Source organism: Parasteatoda tepidariorum, chromosome 12 (assembly GCF_982258835.1).
Source record: "Parasteatoda tepidariorum strain Cologne lab strain chromosome 12, Ptep-v5.0, whole genome shotgun sequence".
Taxonomy (NCBI): domain Eukaryota; kingdom Metazoa; phylum Arthropoda; class Arachnida; order Araneae; family Theridiidae; genus Parasteatoda; species Parasteatoda tepidariorum.
This window is the reverse complement of record NC_141766.1, coordinates 37,298,462-37,321,362: the sequence shown is the minus strand read 5'-3', so window position 1 is coordinate 37,321,362 and position 22,901 is coordinate 37,298,462. Positions and strand designations below refer to the sequence as shown.

At 26.7% G+C, this 22,901-nt stretch overlaps 1 protein-coding gene across 21 annotated transcripts in view; it reads left to right on the top strand.

The window, feature by feature from the left end:
- Positions 1-1,007: 1,007 nt before the first annotated feature.
- The window catches only part of LOC107437513 (uncharacterized), a 171,602-nt gene continuing 149,708 nt past the window's right edge, over positions 1,008-22,901 (top strand). For 20 of the 21 annotated variants that reach the window (XM_087155689.1, XM_087155690.1, XM_087155675.1 and 17 more), the window contains exons 1-9: positions 1,009-1,180; positions 2,243-2,303; positions 3,438-3,478; positions 3,559-3,591; positions 6,034-6,125; positions 7,303-7,373; positions 7,449-7,624; positions 11,108-11,125; positions 13,763-13,832. In XM_087155689.1, the coding sequence (XP_087011815.1) occupies positions 3,451-3,478; positions 3,559-3,591; positions 6,034-6,125; positions 7,303-7,373; positions 7,449-7,624; positions 11,108-11,125; positions 13,763-13,832 (488 nt within the window). In that variant the 5' untranslated portion in view covers positions 1,009-1,180; positions 2,243-2,303; positions 3,438-3,450. Of the gene's footprint in view, positions 1,181-2,242; positions 2,304-3,437; positions 3,479-3,558; positions 3,592-6,033; positions 6,126-7,302; positions 7,374-7,448; positions 7,625-11,107; positions 11,126-13,762; positions 13,833-22,901 lie in introns of all 21 variants that reach the window. The other variant, XR_015430729.1, reaches the window with a different exon arrangement.

Here is a 22,901-nt window from a genome sequence, read left to right as displayed (position 1 = left end):
TTTTAAATCAAATGAGAACAAAATTTGCTAAATTATGAAAATCTTTAGGAGGTCACAGTTACCTACCATCATTGCATCCTTGTTTACAGACATCTAATTACTAACTAATTAATCTTGTTTACAGACATAAATTAGACACCTTTGAGACAAATATAAAACACGCAAAACAAATGTTTTTTTTCCCTTTAAAAATACTACAAAAAGAAGAGAAACAATTTTATCATTATCCCAAAAAATAACATGCTGATTTTCAAGCTGAGAAGTTTCAGAAATAGAGAAATTACTGTGAAAATAAATCAGATATCAAAGCTTTTGGTAACTAAAACATAGTTAAGGAAAATTAAATATAATGAAACCACTTTACTAATGGGAAAAAAATAAGACTTGAAAGCTTTGGTGCACTACCATGCTGAGATGCACATAGCCTGCTTATGTTTAATATTCTTTTCACAATATATATCACTTTATGTAACTAATTTTAAAAAAACTTAACTTCTTAAGTAAATTATACCTAATTAAAAAAAAAGGTATTCTAATTAGGTTGATTTAGAGTACATTCGAATAATAAATGAAAAGTATTATTAGAAGTTTGATTCCAAGTCAGAGTTTAAAGATCGTAAGACAATTGGTAATCGGTTTAAGTATTATAAATACTTTTATCTATATTTTGTTGCAAAAAGATTACTAACTTCAAAGAATCTTTGTTTATTAATTTGATCATCATTTAATTAAACTCATTAAAGTCATCTTATAATCAATATCACTTAGGCAATGTTATTCGGGCTTAGTAACGTTTATATAATGTACTCGACATTAATAAAATAATCAATCGGTTACATACTTTTGAATCTATACATACCTTCTATAAAGTGCTTACTGCATATTAAACTGTAGTCGGACAGTTTTCAGTATATTTTTTTAATGGCATCTGTATATTACGTGTTTTAAAATTCAAACCAAAGCACAAACAAGTTGTAAACAACATACGGCTTTTTAAAACCGGAACTTCCGGTGGCCTCAGTAAACACTGCCCCCTACCGTTGAAAATATGAAACACTGTTGTAAATAAGTTGGTTATGAGAGAAAAATTAATTTATTTTACCTATGTTTGTACCAAGTTTTTTAAAACGTTTGAATCAGGTTTTCATAATATTCGTGTAAAAAAGTCTTACTTTTATGGGTGAGTGTGCCCTCACCTTAAAGATAATATTTGTTATGATTCATATTAGAAATTCTTGATTTTCTACGAGTACACATTATTATTTAATTATTTTGTCTATTAAGAGTAGAATTAATTTATTTCGTACATATATACAAATTTTTTTTCAAATGTTTTTGTTAGGTTTTAATAAAATTTGTGTTGAAACGTCCTGTATTATGTGGTTGAGTATGCTCTCTCTAATGATAATGTTTCTTGTGATTCATATTAGAAATAGCTTTTGATTTTTTACTTAAGATATTAATAAAATAGATTGAATATAATGTCTGTCTCATAAACAGACCAGAATAATATACAAAATTTTCTTAATGTACATTAAAATTGATTTGTTTTTGTTAATAAACTTCTGGGAAGCAGAGCTTTGAATGTAAGGATTTTGCTGATATTTTTACAAATACACATTATTATTTAATTATTTTGTCTATTAAAAGAAGAATCAATTTATTTTATACAGATATACCAAACTTTTTCAAATGTTTTTGTTAGATTTTAATAGTATATGTGTGGAGAAGTCTTGTATTATGATGTAGTTGAGCATGCTCTCTCTCATGATAATGTTTGTTGTGATTCATATTAGAAATAGCGTTTGATTTTTTTACTTAAGATATTAATTAAATAGATTTACTATAATGTCTGTTTTATAAACAGAGCAGAATAATAAAAAAGTTGTTAATTTACATTAAAATTTATTTGTTTTTGTTAATGAACTTCTAGGGACAAAGCTTTCGAAATATAAGGATTATGCTGATATTTTCGCAAATACACTTTATTATTTAGTTATTTTGTCTAATAAGAATAGAATCAATTTATTTTATATATATATACTAAACTTTTTCAAATGTTTTTGTTATGGTTTGATGATATTTGTGTCGAAAAATCTTATATTATGTGGTTTAGTGTGCTCTCTAAATATAATATTTATGATTCATATTAAAGTAGTTTATGGGTTTTTTAATTTCGACATTAATCAAGTATAATGCCTATTTTATAATTCTCCCTCACACTTATTTCCTTTCAATTTAGGATTCAACTTCGAACCAAGAAAACAATTCAAAAGAAATAGTGAAGAAGTAGAGAGAGTTTTGTGAGTACTTTTTATTTAATAAAGTCACTGCTGCATGAATTTGAAATGGCTGCTTACATATTTTTCACTCATTGACCAGAGATTTCAATTGCTAGGCTTTCCATCTTCTTATTCTAAAACTGTTTTATTCATATTACTATGTCTATATTATATATTGTATTACTGTGTCTACATTCTAGAGGTAAGTGTTGTAAAAGAAGTATTTTTTGTTGTAAGCAGAAGTATTTGTTCAACCATGTGGCAGAATTTTTTTGGGCTTTCTGCGACAAACCTCTCTAGCACTAATATCTTTCTGCAAGATACTTTTAATAATAACTAATATGCATGTTATTCATTAAATTTAAAGTAACAGAAATGTTCTATTTACAAAAAAAAAAAAACCTATATGGATATAAATAAATAGTATATATTTATTTTTTTTAATGAATATGTAATAATTTTTTTTTTCAAATATCATGGGCGATATTCTCACATTTTGTAAAAGGAAAACACAGTATTTCTTTTTTCACATTTCGTAAATCATCATCACATTAAAAAAATAATAATTAAAAATCAGTGAAAGAAAAGAAGACCAATTTTTTTCCCCCAAAAGGGAATAAAAAAAATCACGATTATTTCTTCCCCTCTGATGTGTGAAAAAAATCTTTTAAGCATTTACTGCAGAAAAGAAATTTTTTGCTTCAATATTCTTTATTTTTCATTCTTCTCAAATTAGGATTGAAAAATTAAGAACATTTCTTTACACTCCGATGCGTGAAAAAGGCATCTTTTAAATATAATTTTAGAGAAGAAAAAAATTTTTACGTTTTTGCAGAAAAGAAAACGAATATTTTTTACTTTCTAAAGGGAAATTCTTTCTGCAAGAACTCTGTAACATTCTACGACAATGTCACTGTGTTGCCGCAATTCTGCTACGGGATTGTTCAAGACATTAAATTGATTAAAAATCGTCCATATCTCATATTCAATTTATAAATATACCTGAGAAATGCTTTAAACCAAGCAACTTTACTTTCAGGGGTTAGTTAGTTAATTATTAAAGGTGATTTGGTGCAAAGTAGTCAAATTTCCCTTTTAAGTAATTATTGTATTAACTTTTAAAGGAAGACTAAATGTTAAAATTTTTTGTAACAGTTGCTGATTTCAAATGGCGAAAAGAGGGAAAAAAAAAGAAAGTAAGAAAATTCATAAACAATTATTGTTCATTGTATTATAAAATTCATATTCATTTCTTAATCACAATTCTCAATTTTAGTTAAAGCATTAGCAGCTGATGAGAATGAAGATGGTAAGATTGTATTTTTTAATTTTACAAACAAAAAATTTCGATCACTTGTCTATCTCTTTAATTGTTTCTTGATAAGTTTTTTATCCACTTTTTTGAAGCATGCAGATAAATGACATTTTTGTATCTAAATCAGGTTTAGCTAATGTTGTAGCATTAAAAATTTTATATATAAACACTTTGTCTCCACAGCAAGTTTTTAACTATTTAGCAGAGTTCTAGTAAATATATTCCATATAAAGTGTAAAACTTGAAGGGTATATAAGCAAATTTTTTAAAAGCATTTGTTAATTTTTGAAGATCATTGCAACACTTTTTTCATAAGTGTAATCTAATGATCAGCCTCATTTTCTAATTGTTGAGGCGAGCATTTTTTTTTAAAAATATTACATTTCTTTTGGTGTAAAACAAAATCTGAGAAACAAAAAACTCAGCTTTTTCTTATTTACAACATCAGAATTTTCTTAATATTCTCTACAAGCAAATAAGAATGAAATATGTGAAGAAGGGGAAATTGTTTTTTTCCTTGGGGTTTATTCAATACTATCAGCGTTTGCTTCGAAAATATTTGTTGTGCTGATTACTTTGGTTGAGCAAATTTCTCTCTTCATTTTTGTCATAGAATCAATCCAATTTTTCCAATTTGTTGCATTTATTTTATTAATATGAGTAATTAATGATTTTTATTGTTTTCATTTGGTTTTCTTAGTGTGAAATTTAAATTATCAGATTTGCTTATATTCTCCTTGAAATACAAATACATATCTCATATCATAATGCGTATTAACTTAATTTATGGGATAGACACCACAATTCGTATTAAAGTGAACTATGTACCCCATCTTATTTCACATGTTAACTGAATCGTAATTTGTACTTTTCATATAAAGCTGATTTTCAAATTACTTAATGCAATTCATTTTTGGTTTGTGTTTGAAAGTCACGTAAATGCAAAGAACACATTGCTGTTCTTATTACACCAATTTAAAATTAGGTATAGTAGTTTATATTCACACAACTAAAATGTCTTACTTCATATCCACGCAGTTTTAAAAATCAAATATTGCGATTTGCGTTCATGAGTTTTAAAAAGTGCACACAGTGATTCGTATTCAACATTATTTCAAAGTCACACTTTGTTTCAAATTCACACAATTTAAGAATTACACATCATGAAATGTATTCACATTATTTAAAGTAACATAAAGTGATTAACCTTTTGATAAAGTGATTAACCTTTTGATGATTTAAAAATCAGCTATCGTGATTCGTATTCCCCTAATTTAAATATCACTTATGATTCGTTGTCACATGATTTTAAAATCAAATATTACATTTTGTACTAATACAATTTAAAAGTCACATTATGCGATTCATATTCACGCTATTTAATAATTACACAGCATGAATTCTATTCAAATGATTTATAAGAAGATATTGTGGTTCACATTTTTGCTATTTAAAAATCAAACAGTATGATTCATATTCATGCTATTTATTTCAGTCTATGTATTCTATGGATAAAAAGCAAAAAATGATTAAGTTTTGTATCCAGCCAACTTATAATTTGAAACATTTAAATTTAATGAACACATATAAAAAAAAATTTATGCAATATTTTTTAATTATACCTTTTTTTTTTCTTTGAAGCTTTAATTATTTTTTAATACTCAAGAATTGAAATTTCTCTTACTGTATAGATTTGAATCTAAACCTCACTTTTTCCAATGCTAATGCTACTGAGTATTGGGTGCAGTTACAGCATTAGTTAGAGCAATTGCAGGTAGCTGATAAAGCAGTTGCAGGTTTATGTATATATTTAAAAACTCTTGATGCTGGTAGGATAAATAAATTATTCACTTTTTCATTTCAATTTTTTTTTATTTCATAAACATTGGATAGCAATAAACATTTTTAGAATTTTTTTTTTCATGAAAACATTTTGAGAATTTGGAATGCAGCTTAGATTTAAATAAATACAGTAATCTAGTAATATTGTTACAAAATGTGTTTAACTTTCTTGCTGATTTTTTATTCATTATACATATGTAATTGTTAAAATTTCATGAAATAAGATCAAAAGAAAAATATATAAATTTCTCATTTTACGAAAATTATAATTTATAATTTTACTACTGATAATAAAACTGACCACAATCAATGAATATGTATATTCCTGTACATACACTTATTGCTACTAAAACTTCATTTACTTTTTTCATGGAATTCTCTGTCCTATTTATATGTTTTTGTGATCTAAGCATACAAAGTAAAATTCATTAAATAAATAAAAATATATTAAAGCATAATACTGCTTTATTTGGTAAAACTCTTACTAAGAGCCAGAAAAGTTGGCTTCTTTGCATGACAAAAACTTTTTTTATATATACATATGTGAAATGTGTGTTTAAAAGAAAAACATTTTTTGTTTTCATTGACTTACAGACAGAGTCTTTCAAGGTGGTTTTGAAATTCTCAAGGGGTTTCAGTGTAGTTCAAATTTATCTCAATCACTTTACGATTTTTTCCGTGAGGAGGTAAGTATTTTTAATTTAATTTCTAAGTATAGTATACAATTTAAAATTGTACTACATTCTTTTTCCCTTCTTCATATAATATGCAATTCAATTAAAGTAATGAAATTTGTAAAGTATTTTTCTGATGCAGTATAGGACCTTAAATCCGGCACTCACGGCACCGACGAAATTCGTATTTCGGAATTTGCCGAATTTTGGATCACTTCCGGAAGTTCCAATATGGCTCCCATATATTATGATAATTCAATTACGCTGTTAATTTCAGAAAAACCAATAAATTTAGCTAAGTTTCAATTCTAGATTTTGATGGGGTGAATTTAAAACTGTCCTTTCTTTAAAAATTTCATTAATTAAAATAATAATCTATTGATATAATCAAGAAAAAATAATCCAAAAAAGAAATAATCGTTTCTTCTTCGGAGGGAGATCATTGTTCTCGTTTTTTCTTTTACATAACATTTTGTTTTAACAAAAGACGTTTACCTCGCTAAAAAAAAAAAAAAAAAAATAAGCTAACAAGGAACTACAAAAAAAGTAACAATTAATACTAAGAAACTAACAATGAATAACTGCGAAAAAGAAGCAAACAACTAATAACGATAAATAAATCGAATTTAAAAAAAAGCAGCAAAAGGGACAGAATTCATTTTGTACACCAAGTGAGAAAGAAGTTTCAATGTCAAAAGGGTGTGACTAATTTATGATCAAACAGGAGAGGGAAATGTGGGGACAAACCAATAAGGCACTTGCACAGCTGTCAAGATTGATTGATCAGTTTCTCCCAACTTGCATTTATTTATTTTGTTCATTGGAAATGCAGTTGTTTTTACTTTTTCAATTTCAACTGCTTTAGGAATAGATGTTTTGTTTGACATAGATTTATTATTTTTTCTCTTCATGTTTTTATTTTTAAAAGATAAAATATAGTTACTTACTTCAAGAGAAAAAAATTCCAAATAAAAAGAAAATATGACTGATTTTTTTTTCTCTTATCAATAAAAATTTCTTAGAAATTTTTTTTTTTAAAGATTAGGTCGGATTAAGTGTTGAATTTCGAGTCTTGCCGGATTAGGGGTCCCATACTGTACCTATTTTAACAGAGATATTTAATTATTTCAAATAAATTGGTAATAAAAAGGAGGAAAAAAATAATTAAATTATAATGGACTCCTTACAGTTGGAAAAATTGTATAGAAGCAGTGTACTCAAAAGTATTTTCAAAAAAGCCGAGATTATTGCCATAAAAAAGTAAGTGCACAAAGCTCTTTTAGTTTTTTTTTATTTCATTGGTTCTGTAAACAAATTTAATTTTTTCTCTTATAGGGATGGTGAGAATAACAATGTATATGTTGATTTTAATTTGCACTTATCACGAGAGCAACTTAACCTCAGATACAGATCATTCTCTCTGAGGAAAACTTTGAAAAATATACTTTCTGGGGAAATAAATTGTTTTACTGTGACTGGATTTTTCAGAAGTTTAAAATTGGACATTGAAGGTAAATTGTTTAAATGTATTGTTTTGATAAATATCAGTTTGTAATTACTTGACTATTTCAAACCCATAATAAATGGGCACATAGATATGTATGGAAGGTTATTTAAGGGGGAACAACACTGTAGAAAGCTGTAAAAATAAAGGATTTTTTTAATTAATTTTGCAACATTAAAAAAATCCTTTATTTTTACAGCTTTCTACAGTGTTATTGTTGCACAACTGTTGCAAATAATTACACAATTGTTGCAAATAATGAAATTTGCAACAATTGTGATAATTGTGATAAAAATTTTTTATCTTATTGTACATATTTTAATCTTTATTTTATCATGATACACAAAAATTTAAATTAGAAATTAGCGCTTATTTAATACATTGTTTATAACTTATATTTTTAATATTCTATAACTTGCTGTACTCTTGAGTTGAAAAAAAGAAATTCATCCAAATTTGATTCCCAGTTGTACATAAGGTTTTTAAAAAACAATTTTTTTCCCACAAAATGGCAGTTCTGGGCAATTCTGTGTTAAGGTCAACCAGGTGACCAGAATTTTAAACTTCATTTTTTTTCAGTAAGCAAGGTATCATTATTTTCAAGATAAAAAACTGAGATTTTAAAATGATAAATTTTAACTTATCAGTTTCCAATTAGCTGTAGGCTGTTAAATGAAAGGTTTCATCATTTGAAATTTTTAACCACGGTGAATGAATCTCTAGCAAGTAGTTTTTTTTTAATTGCACTAATGATAGAAAATGGAGTAAACAATAATTATAGTGAACTGCATCAAAACAGGGTAGCTTGCACAAATGTGCAGAAGCACTTCACATTTTGATTTACAAAAAAATTTCCAAGATGCTCTTTTTTTATATTTTACGTCCGTCAACAAAATATATATTTGTACTTTGCCACTAAGATTTAACCTAATAATTTTTTTTTTGTTTAATGCAAGATTCTAAGTCTCCTTTGTATAGTCTATTTTGATTTCAAAAATAATAAATACTTTTATTGTAAATCAATAATAAATTATTTTTACATCTGATACCACTGCTTTTCATTGCATTTGTTTTCATCTAATTCCATCTCTTATTTCGCCTTTTCTTCATAAGATAAAGTGACATATGAATAGAAACCGTCTAAGGCTACCCATTACCAGGGACAACCCTGAATCAATTAGATGAACCGTGACAGTTGTGTGTTGGGTCAAGTGGAGATTTTAAGAAATGTCGTTTCCTGTTTCAATGTCATTCCTTTTCTGTTACAGTTTTCCATTTTAAAAGAAATAACATCATATCTCAAATGGTTTTTAATTTTAAAATGTTTCTGTAAAGAAGAATAAATTAGTTATGTACAAAAAATATTTTGTATTTAATTACAAAAAAGCATATGCTAAATGTTCTCAACATTAAATCTATTTTGATAAAAGGTAAATAAAAAATAACACATTTCTTTTGCAAACATTGACATTTTAAGCATTTATTTAATTAAATGTTGTGCAACATTCATCTTTTTCGTATTTAATATGGTAAGAAAATTCCGATTTGATTTTCACAAGGTTAATATCATTGTCTATATAATAAATATTTTTGTTATTGTTGATTCTAATATCTATTGCCAATATTAGCAAGCCTGCTTGGTGAAACCAAGTGAATTTCAGGCGAAGGGTGCACAATTTTTCAGTAATGCCATCTATATGGCCAAGAGTACAACTTCAGCCACACACGCATCACAGCCCGTTCAGCCACAGATCGTAATTTCCTTTTCAGTACCCCCAGAGGTTTTGATTTGTTATTGGAACATGAAGAGCTTTATGACCAGACATATTTAACTTGCAACAGTCACCATTTACTACAAAAAGATTCTTCAACCGGCGGGTATCAAACTTACGCCCTTTCGGACATGGGCCCAACGCCCTACCATCCAGGCTTTCATGACCATAAATATTTTTAAGAATAATATATATTAAAGAATAAAAACCTTTTATCTCTGATTATTCTTACAATAAGCTGATATATCATATTTTATATTCAAAATATAGAGAAAATGTCCCATCAATTTAGTTTTCGGTTTTATTGAGGTAAAATCTAGACTAATTAATTTTTTTGCTTTCTATTGCAACTTCATCCTCATAGTTTTTTTATGAAATTCTAACTTGATTTTAAACTTTATAAGCACTCATTAAATAATTTTCATTTTTGTATTTAGCAATACTGTGAAAATATAACTCTTTCTATTGCTTCAAAATTTTAAACAATTATTTACTATTCTTTATTTTAATTGCATGCTTACGCATGCAATTAAAAGAGAACGTTATTTGTCTATAATCATTTACTATTTAATAAAAAATAACAAAAAATAGCTGAAGTGACAAAATACTTTTGGTATACAAAACGTAACTATCAATTTTCTGATAAATAAAAGCGGTATGTGTGCAATGCTGATCATACTTGACACAATTGTTGAATATTTTTCATGAAAGCGGTTATTTTGCAATAGTGCGAAAATTTTATTATTAATGTTACATTAGAATTTTAAATAGTCATTTACTATTCATTATTTTGATTGCATATGTTGAATGAACATAAAGAAGTTATTTAGCAATAATGTAAAAATTTAATCATAAATATTGTTTAGAATTGTAAACAGTTAGTTACTATTTAATATTTTAATTGCAATTGAATGAGCATAATTAATATTTTTGAATCCTCATTCTTTATTGAAGAAAATATGACAAAAATAACTGATATGACAAAATAAGTTTAACATGCAGAGCATGATTATTACCTTGTCTGGGAAGTAAAGATAGCCCACGTGCAGTGCTTACCACACAGCCACAAGCATGCCGTTGATCACTAAACTTATAGAGATCTTTTTTTCTAGCAAATTTTTTATCTGGAATTTTTTTTTTTTACCTAGCTAATTCTCGTTACAGACAAAGAGCTTGGGGCAAAATCATGGAAAACTGCCTTTTTTAAATTGTTGAGATGCCTTTTTTTTGTGGTAAGCATGATTTCCACGTTAAAAAAATAAGTTTTTTCTGTTCATTCAACTGTTATCTGTGGAAATCACATAAACTTGTGAAATACTTATCTGGAAAGAATGCTGAAGACCAGTCTGTTTTAAAAATGCTACATTTGAGAAAATGTGTCTTAACATTATATTGCCCTTCAAATGTATTCATATTTGGAAGTTGTAGTGTGTTAACTCATCAATGTATTTTATGAATGAAGTTATATTATTTAAATTTGCACATTTAGTGCTTCATTTTTAGTATATTTAAGTAAAAAGATGAAAAGAATTATTGTGTATGGATTAATAATTCAGTAATATAAGTGAGAAATGAATGAAATGTCATTTGACAATAAGAAAATTCATTTGAAGGTTTATATTATTCACTACATAATTTATTACAAGATTTGTAATGCTCATAAATTATAATTGTTGTTTAAATTCATTTTTAATTACTCTTCTTAATTTATATTCTAGACCTGGAAGAAGTAGATGGTAAGAATCTTTTTTTTTTCTTTTAATTTTTGTAAGAAAAACAATTTACTATTTGCTTGTTTATTTTAATATAATTTTTTGTTCATTTTGCATTTTAATATGACATATAGATTAAGGAAATTTCTATTCTTTAATGCAGTGTCAAAATTTTATTTTAGAAATTTAAGTATCCTTAAGTTTTGAAATAATGTCATAATTATTTTTTATTAGATTGCAGTTCCAGAAAGTAATAGATTAACTTTCCTTTGAACTATATATGGTCCGCTTTTTAACAAATTTTTCTGTACAACCAAATGCAGTACAGTAAACATTTAACCAAATACAGTGCATTTTAATACTTTTAACTTAAAAATTTCTGCATCAATTGAAAATAACAAGGAGAAACGGAAGGTGGAAAATTTTTCTCTTGATTCACCCTGCAGTCACATGGTTCATTCTGAGTACAAAAATTATCATCATGTACATGCTCTGTTTACATTTTATTTCTATGGATGCAACGCCAAATTGGTGAAATAAAATTTCTTGAAAATAATTCTATAATTGAAATGCATAATATTTCTTAAGACTGGCCCACTGTTTGTTTTTTAAACTTTTTCATCAAATGAGAAAATTTATATTAAAATATGCATTGCGGTATTAAACATCTGTTGCATTTTAGGCAGAATAGTGGGATTAGATCCAGTAAGAATGTTAGCCAAATTTCAAAAAAATCGTTAAATTGAAAATTATTATTTTTTAAGGATTTGATTTCTTACTGTTGTAGTTTTTTTAACTGAATTATTTCAAATATTAATAACAAAATTATTAAATAAAGAATTAAGCTCACATGAGTCTACAAGCTATAACAAGCTACAAGCTCACAGAGTTCAATAAATGGGCAATCAAATGACTGTTTTGCAGAATATCCCACTATTTACCTATAGTTGCAAGAAGGAGTGCCATAATGGTATATTTTTATTAATGTTCTTGTAAGTTGTAAGACAAATTTGTTCCTGAAGCACTAAGTGCATTCTTGATTAAAATCAAGGTTTCATAATTCAAATTGAGTATGAATAATTTGTGAAAATTGCTAATTCTTTTCTCTGACAGACTTGAATCTACTCATTATTTTTCTTTGCATTTGATGTATTCATAATGAATAATGTACTCTTCTTTCTAAAGATGGAAAAAGAGATTAGTTAATGTATCTCAGAACAATATTTTTAACAATAAAAAAAAATTTATACAATAAATTTTGAAAATAAATCTTGTTCTTGATCATTATATTTAACCTGAGAGAGTAGCAAAAAATTAATTGGGACAAGATTTGAAAATAAAAATTAATACTAATTACTGAATGTATTATTGAAAAGATGTTTGGATAAGTAGGGGTAATGCATGTGGTCATTAGTTGAAATCTAGATAGGTTACTCTAGATACTACTACTACTAGACTCCTTTTCTCTGTCAAATAAGATTTATCCTAGTTAATTATATTTTTATTTTGGTTTTTCTCACTCAATATAAGCTTGCCTCATTGTGAATATTTTTTAACATCATTGTTTAAACAGATTCTAAAAGTATACAGTAATTTTAGTTACTGATATATTGTGTGTGTTCTTTGCCTAGAACAGAATTTCCTAATCTCTTCTGGTTTAAGGCATAAATAAAATTTGCTGGAATTATTTATTGTACCCCATAGTGTTAAAAAAGAGAGTAGTAGAATAATTTTTTAAAAAATATTTTTAATTTACAAAATTATTGGTCCAAAATCATGCAACACATAGAATGACAAACTCTGATCTAGAGTATGTAATGTCTTTTATCTTTGGGTGAAGCATAGCTTTTGATTCATTTATCTTCTCTTAAATTTTTGTTACATTTGGGACCTTTAAAAAATCAAGCTACAACCTACACAAGCACAGTTTCTCAAGGACTGTACCTGATCTCAACATTTCAAATTTAAAAGACAAAATTACTTTGCACAACAGAGGGATAAACAGATATGCTGGGAGATTCTTTTGAAAATGTCGTATACCATATGCAATTATAAGAGCATCAGAATGATGGTCACATTGAACTCCGTTTGTAAATTAGTATTGTTTATTATTATAAAAAATATTGTTAATTATAATGAAAAAAGTTATTTACTGCTTCAGTGGATAAATAGGTATTCATTTATTACACTTATTATGCTCGAAGTACTAAATATTCCTAACTTTTAGGGGGGGGGATATTTTTTGTTAGAATTTTGAACCCCATACTCTGCTGAGCATGGCAATTTTTTTTAACATTAGAATCTAGCACATCGTGTGATATGTATTTCTAAACACCATATTATTTTATGGGTGCCATGTGAATCTCTTGCTTTCTATAAATGACAAGTGTTAATTGAAACAAGAAAGGAAAGATGTAAATATGATATCTCATTTAACTTTAGTATGTTTGTTAAATTTAACCTTAAACTTTGAGGTATTTTTCAGAAGTGTTAAAATCGAGTACTTTTGAAAATCTGAAGCTCTCAAAACAAAAAGAGATTTTAATAGGTGTTGGGTACTGTTCATAAAAAGCACAATTATTTGATACAGTGTTATTTTGAGGGGGTTATGTTTTATTTTTATATATGGTTTCATTTATAAAATATGTGGTTTCACTTCAGATAAGCCAGCTGAAATAGAACATTATCTCGAGATCGAGTTTGAATATGTTCCCTGTTCTGATCCAAAAGAGTAAGTAGTTGCTTCATTATTAATGAGTTAATTATATTTTCATAAAAATAAATTAACTTAGTGAAATAAGTTCTCTAAGATTGCAAATGTTACATTTAAAACTTTATATATCTTATTAAAAGTATAAGACTTTTTTTTATAACTTGTGAAAATGTATTAAAAATAAATAAAAGTATTATTAGAATTGTTCAGTGTTTATAATTCATAGTCTACAAATTAAATGATTAGTTACGTAGTAATTCTGGTTTGAGTTCAGTTATCTAGCGCTAAACCTGAATGTTTCCTTTACATTGCATGCATTAGAATTTACATGCATAACAAATTACATGTCATTGTATAGTAATCAATAAATTAAAAAAGAAATTCTCACATTTTAAGTAAATTGCTAGATTATACAAATGTTTTCAATACCTGGTTTTGTATATGAAACATTAGCTCTTATTTTTCTCTGTTTTATGTTTGTCAGACCTTTCACAATTTGTCCAAATGTCAAAAGTCCAAACCAGTTTGTTATAATGTTATTAAAAATTTTAGTGAAAATTTAATAATTCTTTAAGGCATAAATTTCAATTTCTTAATTTTTGTTGTGCTTTTTAGAAAAATATCCTTTTAAAAGTATGATTCATTATTGATCTAACTTCTTACTGTAAAGAAAGTTTGTGCCTTGACATTAATTGTAGAATATGGATTTTGTTTTTAATTTTCTTTTTTTAATATTCAATTGTGGAAAGTATTTTACTATTTTTATGTATTATGTCAGAAGTTTTATGTATTATGTATGTTGTTTTATGTATTATGTATCTCTTTAACAAATCAACTTTGCCAAAAATTATTGAGAGGACGCATAATAACTTTGAATTCAAATCACTGAAAATTATTTTGGACTTGGCTTATGGAAAACAGTCAAGGGGCAATTTTTTAATGCTTGTATACAGTTATTATTTTGAAATGATAACATTGTTTAAGTGTAAATAATTTAAAATATAAGGTAAACACTGAATTATGTGCATATTTAACGTTTTAAAAATCACTCCTTCATTTTGAAGAAAAGAAAAATAGATGACAATTCAGTTTTAAGTTCAAAAATCTAGTTTGCCTAACTCTAATAACGTTACCAGTGTAAAAACAATGTTTCATTAACTATGATTTTACTTTTTAAAAGAAAACAAAAATAACCGTTTTCCTTAGTAAATAAAGTTAACTTTGAACTCTAAATGAATTTTATAAAGCTGAGATATTTTGAAAAGAGCACAAATGATATCACATAAACAGGCGTACAATTCTATCTAAACTATAACCAAGCACCTTTTTCTGTGTCAAAACACAGAATAGTAATAACATGTCTAAATACATTTAGTGTTTGGGGATTTTTTATTTCTGCTTATTCTTGGGGAATTTTATTTCTGCTTTTTCCATGTTTTAGCTTTATAAAATTCCACTTGTGTCATTTTTGTTATCTTACAGAGTGTCCAGAAATAGGGAAAACTAGGAATTATCAGGGAACTTATTGATTCTGGTAATTTCAAGGAATTTCTCAAAAAATCTTAGTAAAACAAGTATAAGTTTTTTAACAACAAGCGATCAAGGATTGTTACAATACGTGAGCCGGGCTTCACTAAAAATAGAACAAACAAGTATTCTCAGTGGTAACGAAGTTTCTGATCTTTTTTTTTTCAGTAGGAATTCATTGGGCTATCACTTTTTTAAAGTGTTCGATCCGCAACAATTCCATTGTATCTCATTTGAAGAGATAGTTTGTTTGGAAATAATTTACCATTTACAAAGCCCCTTTCACATGGCTTTTCAAATTACAATATCTTTTATGAAAAAATTTTGAATTATAAGGTATAAATTTTTTTTATACCATATTAATCTATGTATTTTTCAAAATCAAAATCTGAAGTTTCAATAGTTTTTATTTGGTAGAAGCCAAGAAAAATTAAAATGAATTATTTTTAAAAAAAAATTATGGCGACAATGAAGAAATATTTGAATGGGTCATTAATCTTTAATTGTGGTTAACTTACAAGGAACTTGATTTACGCTTGCGTAGAATAAAATTTCATTCATATATTTTTCGCTAATAACGGATTGATAATGCTTTTTTTTTTCAATTGAAAAATACAATGTGTTTTTTTTTTAGTCTTCTGAAAATTTATTTGTAATTTAATAAAGAAATTTGAATAAAAATATTTTATTAATGAATGTTGAGTTTTATAACAGCATGTTTCTGATAGAATGCTTTTTTTTATTTTATCAGCTTAGTTAGTTCTTACAATTTCAATAATATACCATCGTATGCATAGATTTGCAAAAATATGTATATCAATTTTTTCAAAATATATATATTTTATAATTATTAATACAAATGCATAGTCAACATTTTTAAGCATCTTACAATAAATTTGTTAATGACCTGTCTGCTCATGTTTCACAGAATTATTTTTCTAACTTTTTATTTAAATTTTAACATTTCTTAAAAACTTATTCCTTATGCTACCATGTATATTATTTTTCCATTCTACTAATCAATTGTTTTAGTACTTTAATTTATGTTTTCCTTTAAAATAAAATTCCTTTTTAAATTATTGTTATGTTTTTATTGAAAGAAAAATTAGAACTATTGCCAGCTAGCTGAGAATTAAATCTTGTTAAGAAATTAAAAATATTCTGCTGATCAAAATCATTTGATGCAGAACAGCCGACTATTTACTAAGCATATTATTGTTTTCGAAAAATAAAAATAAGTTATGGATTTTTTTTTTTTTTTTTTTTTTGTTTCTTATTTATTTGAGTAATGAAAAGTAAATGTGTATGCGTGCACAGCCAAAAAATACAACAGTTTGTTTTGTTTTTTAAATGAATAAAAACTATGGACATACAATTTTATTTTGACATTCAAGGTTAGTCTTTCTTGCCCGCTAACTTTAAAAAAGTTACCCTTTTCTTTTAAAAAGTTAAAAATATTTGCTTAAAAAGTTGTTTATATTATTTCTCAACTTTAGCACAATTCAAAAAAATATTGCTATATCAGGAAAATGTTCAATATGCCTTGTTTTGTCAAAAAAAAAAAAACTACTGAAATAAAACATTTTAAAAAGATTTGAAAATGTGCTATTTTTAGAATCGCTAAAAAATTGTTCTTTTTCTAACATTAGGATTTTTTCTACTTAAATAACCTATAATACTCGTTTTGAAGAAATTACGAATGCAAATTTGGATCTAATATTTCATAATAAGGAAACAAGAATATTAGTTATTCATTGATAATTGTTTCATTGCACCGAAATAGTTAATTCTTTTCGAAACAATCGGCCTTGCGATTATTTAACTTTGATTCTTTGGATTAGAGGTCATTTCATGCGCGTCATTCAACTTTAAAATTTCAAATATAAAATGCAAGAATTACAAGGATGCGTAAGCTGGCTTTAACTAATAATATAAAACTGAAAAAATCGTCGGCAAAGGAAGTTATCTCAGGAGTAAAATGTCAGAGTTAAAAAATTGAACAATTGTTACTCTTGTTTATTTTGGGGTATTATTAACCTAAATTTTCCTTTATTTTAGTTTTTTAAATTATATCTTTTAATAAACTAATGAAATGAGTGTGTAAATAATTTCCATTCTTTTTACTGGAAACCAAGTTTACATGAACTTCTTTCTTATACCTCTTAATCTCGAAAGCCTCTATATCTCAAAATTTCTGAAATTACCTTCAATTACTGTCTAAAATCATTGTATTTTCCAAGTTTATGTCGAATATTTTTTTCTTCAAAACCTCCGTTTCTCGAATTTCTAATAATAGAGCACAAATGTCAAAACTTTCTTTATCAGTAGAACTTATAGACAGAGATGAATTTCATGAACCCACAAAAAGTAGGGATGAGCAGGTTGGGGATGTTTCTTGGAATTTCAATCACTATCCCTGCTCTTCCTTAGCTAGAAAGGAAGACAATGATTCTGGTAGTTTGTGAGGGGTTACCACCAGGGGTTAGTTTTTGAAAAGAGATAAGAAAGCTAAGAATAGAAATTCATTTTCACCTCAAAATTGCAACCAATGGATCAAAGGATAATTAAGAGTTTTAAAGTGAATTATCGAAAATAGTTGGTATGCAAACTTCTAGATGCTATCAGAGTTACTGTTTTGTCTGGAGAAATGTGTCTAAAAACTATCCAAAATGGTTTTAAAAAGCTGGTTTTAGGAATAGTTTTGAGGATGAACAAGAAGGTGAAGGCATCAGTAAAGAAGAAGGAACTGCTGACGCTGAAAATGCAGTGCCAGAGTTTCCAGAATGGAATGCAATAAAATCTGGATTTAATGTTGACATTGATTTTGAAGATTTTCACAAGTGAACAACTGTCTGGTAACATGCGGAACATTGATAGATGTGGAAATGATAGATAATCTCAAAGGAATATCAGTTGAAGAGGAAGAAGCTGAAGATCATATTGATGAATCAAAAGTGAATGCAAAAGAGGTAGAATAGCTGTAGAATTCGTATAAACTTTTCTTGAATCCCAGGAAAATGTTGGATATGAGGAATTTGCGCTCTTTTTAACCTTAAAATAATTATCTAAACAAATAAGATTATACGTCAAATATCTTAGAAAATTTTTTTTCAGTGTATGTCACAAATTTTTTATGTAAATAGATGTATGTGGTATAATTAATTTAAAGAAATGCCTATTGTTTCCTACTAAAAAAATTAAAGCACTTTTAATAGAGTTTCTTAATTAAATTTTATTTTTTAAAGTACCTGTATGACTCAAAACCTCTTTGTCTCAAATTTTTCGCCTTCCTGTGAGATTCGAGATAAACAGGTTCGACTGTATATAGTTTCTCCATAATTTAATAACTTTAATTTAATGACCTTTAATTTAATAACTTTACATATTATATTACTATAATGATGCTCATTGTGTTGCAATATTGAACAGTGGAGTGCACAGTTAATAACCAGTTTTAGTTTAAGATAATATATTGTTTTATGTATATAAAACATATTATATTGATGTGTTAAAAAATTTTTAATCCTTTAAAATCATAATTGAACAATATAAAACTTCTCAAAATAATATTAGATTATTTATGAATATCAAAGATCCTGAAAACAATAAAAAATACTAGTGAAATTGTTAAGTTATTTTAACTATTAATTCAAAAATTGGTCTGTGTCAGTTCAATTGAGTGATAACTGTTGTTTTTTAGATTTAACTGATTTAAAATCTTTTATTAGAGTGAGGAAAGAACTTTTCTAATTGATTATAATTAAATTTTTTCTCGCTTGCATGTAGTCTTTTTGTTAGACAAATAAATGCTAAAAGGGTTTTTTCTATTTTGATAAAATAGCATAAAAAAAAGGTATAAGGTTCAATCTTCGTCAGTCGTCGAAGATAGCGATCTCATGCATTCAACTTGCGTTGGTGATGTCATGATCTGTATGGATCGGCCAGTTTCTTTTCATTTGCTGTTGGTCGTTCTGGCGGGGATCATGACGTCATCCGCTATCTGTTTAAACAGTATTTAAGCTTCTGTTGAAGCATTATTGTTTGTATTCATTCTTTTCGTTAGTCACTCTGTTTGTGACAGTTTGTCTACCAATGTTTTTAAAATAAATTTATTGCTTTAGAAACTTCGTTTTCTTATTTGTTTTGTTGACCAACAGATACAATGATACAGTAAAACTTGTGTAAGTTGACCACTTGTGGTGCATTGTTTTAGTGGTCAACTTAGGCAAGTGGTTAACTTATAGAGGGGGTGGGTCATTGTTTACTTTTTCGTTTCCTACATCATGTTGCTGTATATTTTATTTTTTTTTTACTTGACTTAAAAGTTTTATTCAGATAATATGCAAATGAATATCTTAAGAAATGTGTTTGAACCTAAATGAACTTCAATTTGATACACATAATTCTAATATTTAACTGATTTTTTTTTTAAATTATTTCGTTAGTTATGCATGTGAAGTGTTTAATAAATATAATTTCTTAAAATATCAGAACACGAAAACATGTAATTTGAAAACTTTAACAAAATAAAATTATTTGAACACTTTAAAATTTATTTACTACACTTAAAGATCAAAGACTATAAATAAAGGATCAAGGCATATTTCAGAGCATTCATTTATTCAAATGCTCACTATTGCAACTGGAATAGCAACTTTTCAACTAACACACCTGTTTTCAATGAGCGGATGAAAGAAATGATCAAAAGCTGACCCCTTACAGTTTCCCCTTATGGTCAACTCACAAAAGGTTTTAGATTAGCTTTTTACACTATTTCACCAAACAAGTGAAATTTTAACATACATCGCCAAAATGACGGAAAATTTTCTAAATTTTTTTTTTCTGGTCAACTTATGAGGGTCTTAGAATAGAATTTCATAATACTCCTAGATAAAATTGACTTATTTCAGTGGTCAACGTACAAGATAGACAGGTGGTCAAGTTACAAAGGTTTTGCTTCTTTATATTATATAGGAAAAATTCCGTTCTTGATAATTGAGGTCAACTTATGCAGGTGCCCAACTTACAAGTGTGGTCAACTTGGCAGGTTTCACTGTATTCTGTAACAATCTCGGATGTCACTTTATAATAATCATTTTATAATATTTACATTTAAAACCTATATGTGCTGTAGTCAGCCTGACAAGCAAACAACAATAGTTTTGTTACAACCAACAGATTATGTAAACAAAATATGAATAAATGAAACTTAGATTTTTTTTGTTGAGCTCCTTCTCCGACTATTTGTGAATATACTCTAAAATTAGTGTTCGGTACAAGCATATTGTGCGAATCGCTCTATCAGTCTATGACTTAAATATAAAACTCTCTTTTGTTAATTTTCACAGAAGATAAAGCAAAATTAAGTAACATATTATGATTCCATTATAAAGTTAACTTATCATTAATTGAGAAATTTAACTGTATTAAATGTATATAGTTATGCAGTGTATTAAATGTATTTAATTTTGATTGATTGTAATAAATAAATTTAGTATAATTAATAATTGGTTGTAATAAAAATTTATTTCATATTATAATGTAAAACAAAATTTTGAGCGCTATGTTTTTTCTAGTGTGCGAAGAGAAAAAGAATTCGATTTTGCCACACTCCTAAAACAAAAAACATTGGAAGCATCACTTTCTAACATATTTCCCCACAATCTCAGAGAGAAAAATAAAAAGTTTATTTTAATTTTTATTGATTATTTCCCTTTTTATACATTATTGACCTACATTTTTTTTTATTCTCAAGTTCGATAATTTTTTTACATGAATATTAACTTGAGACCCACAGTTGAAAAAAAAATTTTCTTCTATTCCATCGAATTAAAATGAAAAAAGAATAACTTATGGGTCAGTGAATTTTTTTTTTAAAAATAAAACAGCAGAATTGTCAAAATTATTTTAGTTCAGATCTAAGGTCACAAAATATGTGGTTAATATCGAAAATTCTTCAAAGAGTTAATTGAAAAATTTTGATTCCCATTATAGCCTTTCTGCAATAACTATTTAATTTTGCAGTTATATGAATTTAGTTTTGTAAACTTACTTTAATTTTATTTAAGAAAAATATTTTTTTTTATTTGTGTTGATATTTTTAACTACATTTAAGGAACATCAAAATCTTTTAAGTGCTTAGGGCCTCTAAGGCTAGTTTGTACTATTTGCTGAACATAATGAATGTTACGTAATATACGCGATTATATACAAAATTACTTATCGCAATTATTTTTCAGAAAACAAAAAATTATGTTCCCAATAACATTTTAGGTTTAAACATTCTTTGTTTTTATTACATATTAATTTTTGGAGTAATGCATTAACGAGTAGTTAACTATATAATATTCACTTTTTTGTTTCCAAAAAATTCAATATGTATAGTAAATGTTTTGTCATAAAACAGTAATGATAAAAAGTACAAAATATTATAAATTCTAATAACCTTATAAGGGGAAGAGCATATGTTCCTCTCGATCTACATGTACAGAGATGCCCACTTGCTCTGTTTAACGTAATTTTTTTTCTATTGGTAGTAAAATTTATGTTTAAATGTTTGATTCTTGATTTATGTAAATTGAAATATAAAATGATTTTTTCCGCCACTAAGTTCATATAATTCGAAATTTCGTGTGAAATACAATTTCATTCCAGTTATCTCATGGTAAGCATCTTAAATTTTACCAAAATTATCCAAAACTATGCTAGTTTCGGTTTTTAATTCTCTACCACTTAATAAGAGATTTCAGAGAAATCTTAGTTAGCATCCTTGCATATAAACACCATTTCTAGAGAAGATGACAAACGCATGTAGGGCTAACTAATAATTTAAGTATAAATGCATTTATTTAAATATTTAGGAAATGATTACTTACAATTAACAAAGAAAATCCTTGTAGTACAGGTTATTCCCTTAAATAGTTGAATCAACCATAAAAGCTGTAACTGTATTCATTGTTAAATCGTTTCATGATTCAAATTAGTTGTCAATCGAGGCAGAGGCCCGTTAGAAAGACTGCAATCTTGCAATGTGATATGAAGAGGAGGAACAAGTTGTTTATCTTGTCTCTTTGCTTGTAATTGTGGAAAAATAAAGATTTATTCAGGGATCATTGATAGGGTTGCAAGTTTTTCGCGGGAGAAAAAGACATAAATTCGCAGGTGATTCGCGCAAAAGTTTTAAAAATTTGCGAAATTTTCGCGGATAACATATGCACCGAAAATCAATTTAAAAATAATAAGAAGAACATAAAAAAGTTACAAAATTTTATTTTTAAGCAATATTAATGCCGTTACTTAAATGTACAGAATTTTGATCCAAAATATTATACATGGTTAGGTTATTCTCGCTAATGTTTCTCCTTTCATCACTCAATACATTTTTGTATTTTGAAAAAGATCGTTCGGCATCCACACTATTAGTTGGTACTGACAAACATCGAATTGCCTCTTTAGACAGTTTTGGATAGCGTTCCATCTTCGATTTCCAAAACTGAATTAATTGTCTACTTTCAACGTGTAGTTCATTAACTGTCGCTTTGTAAGCATTAAATTCGTTAT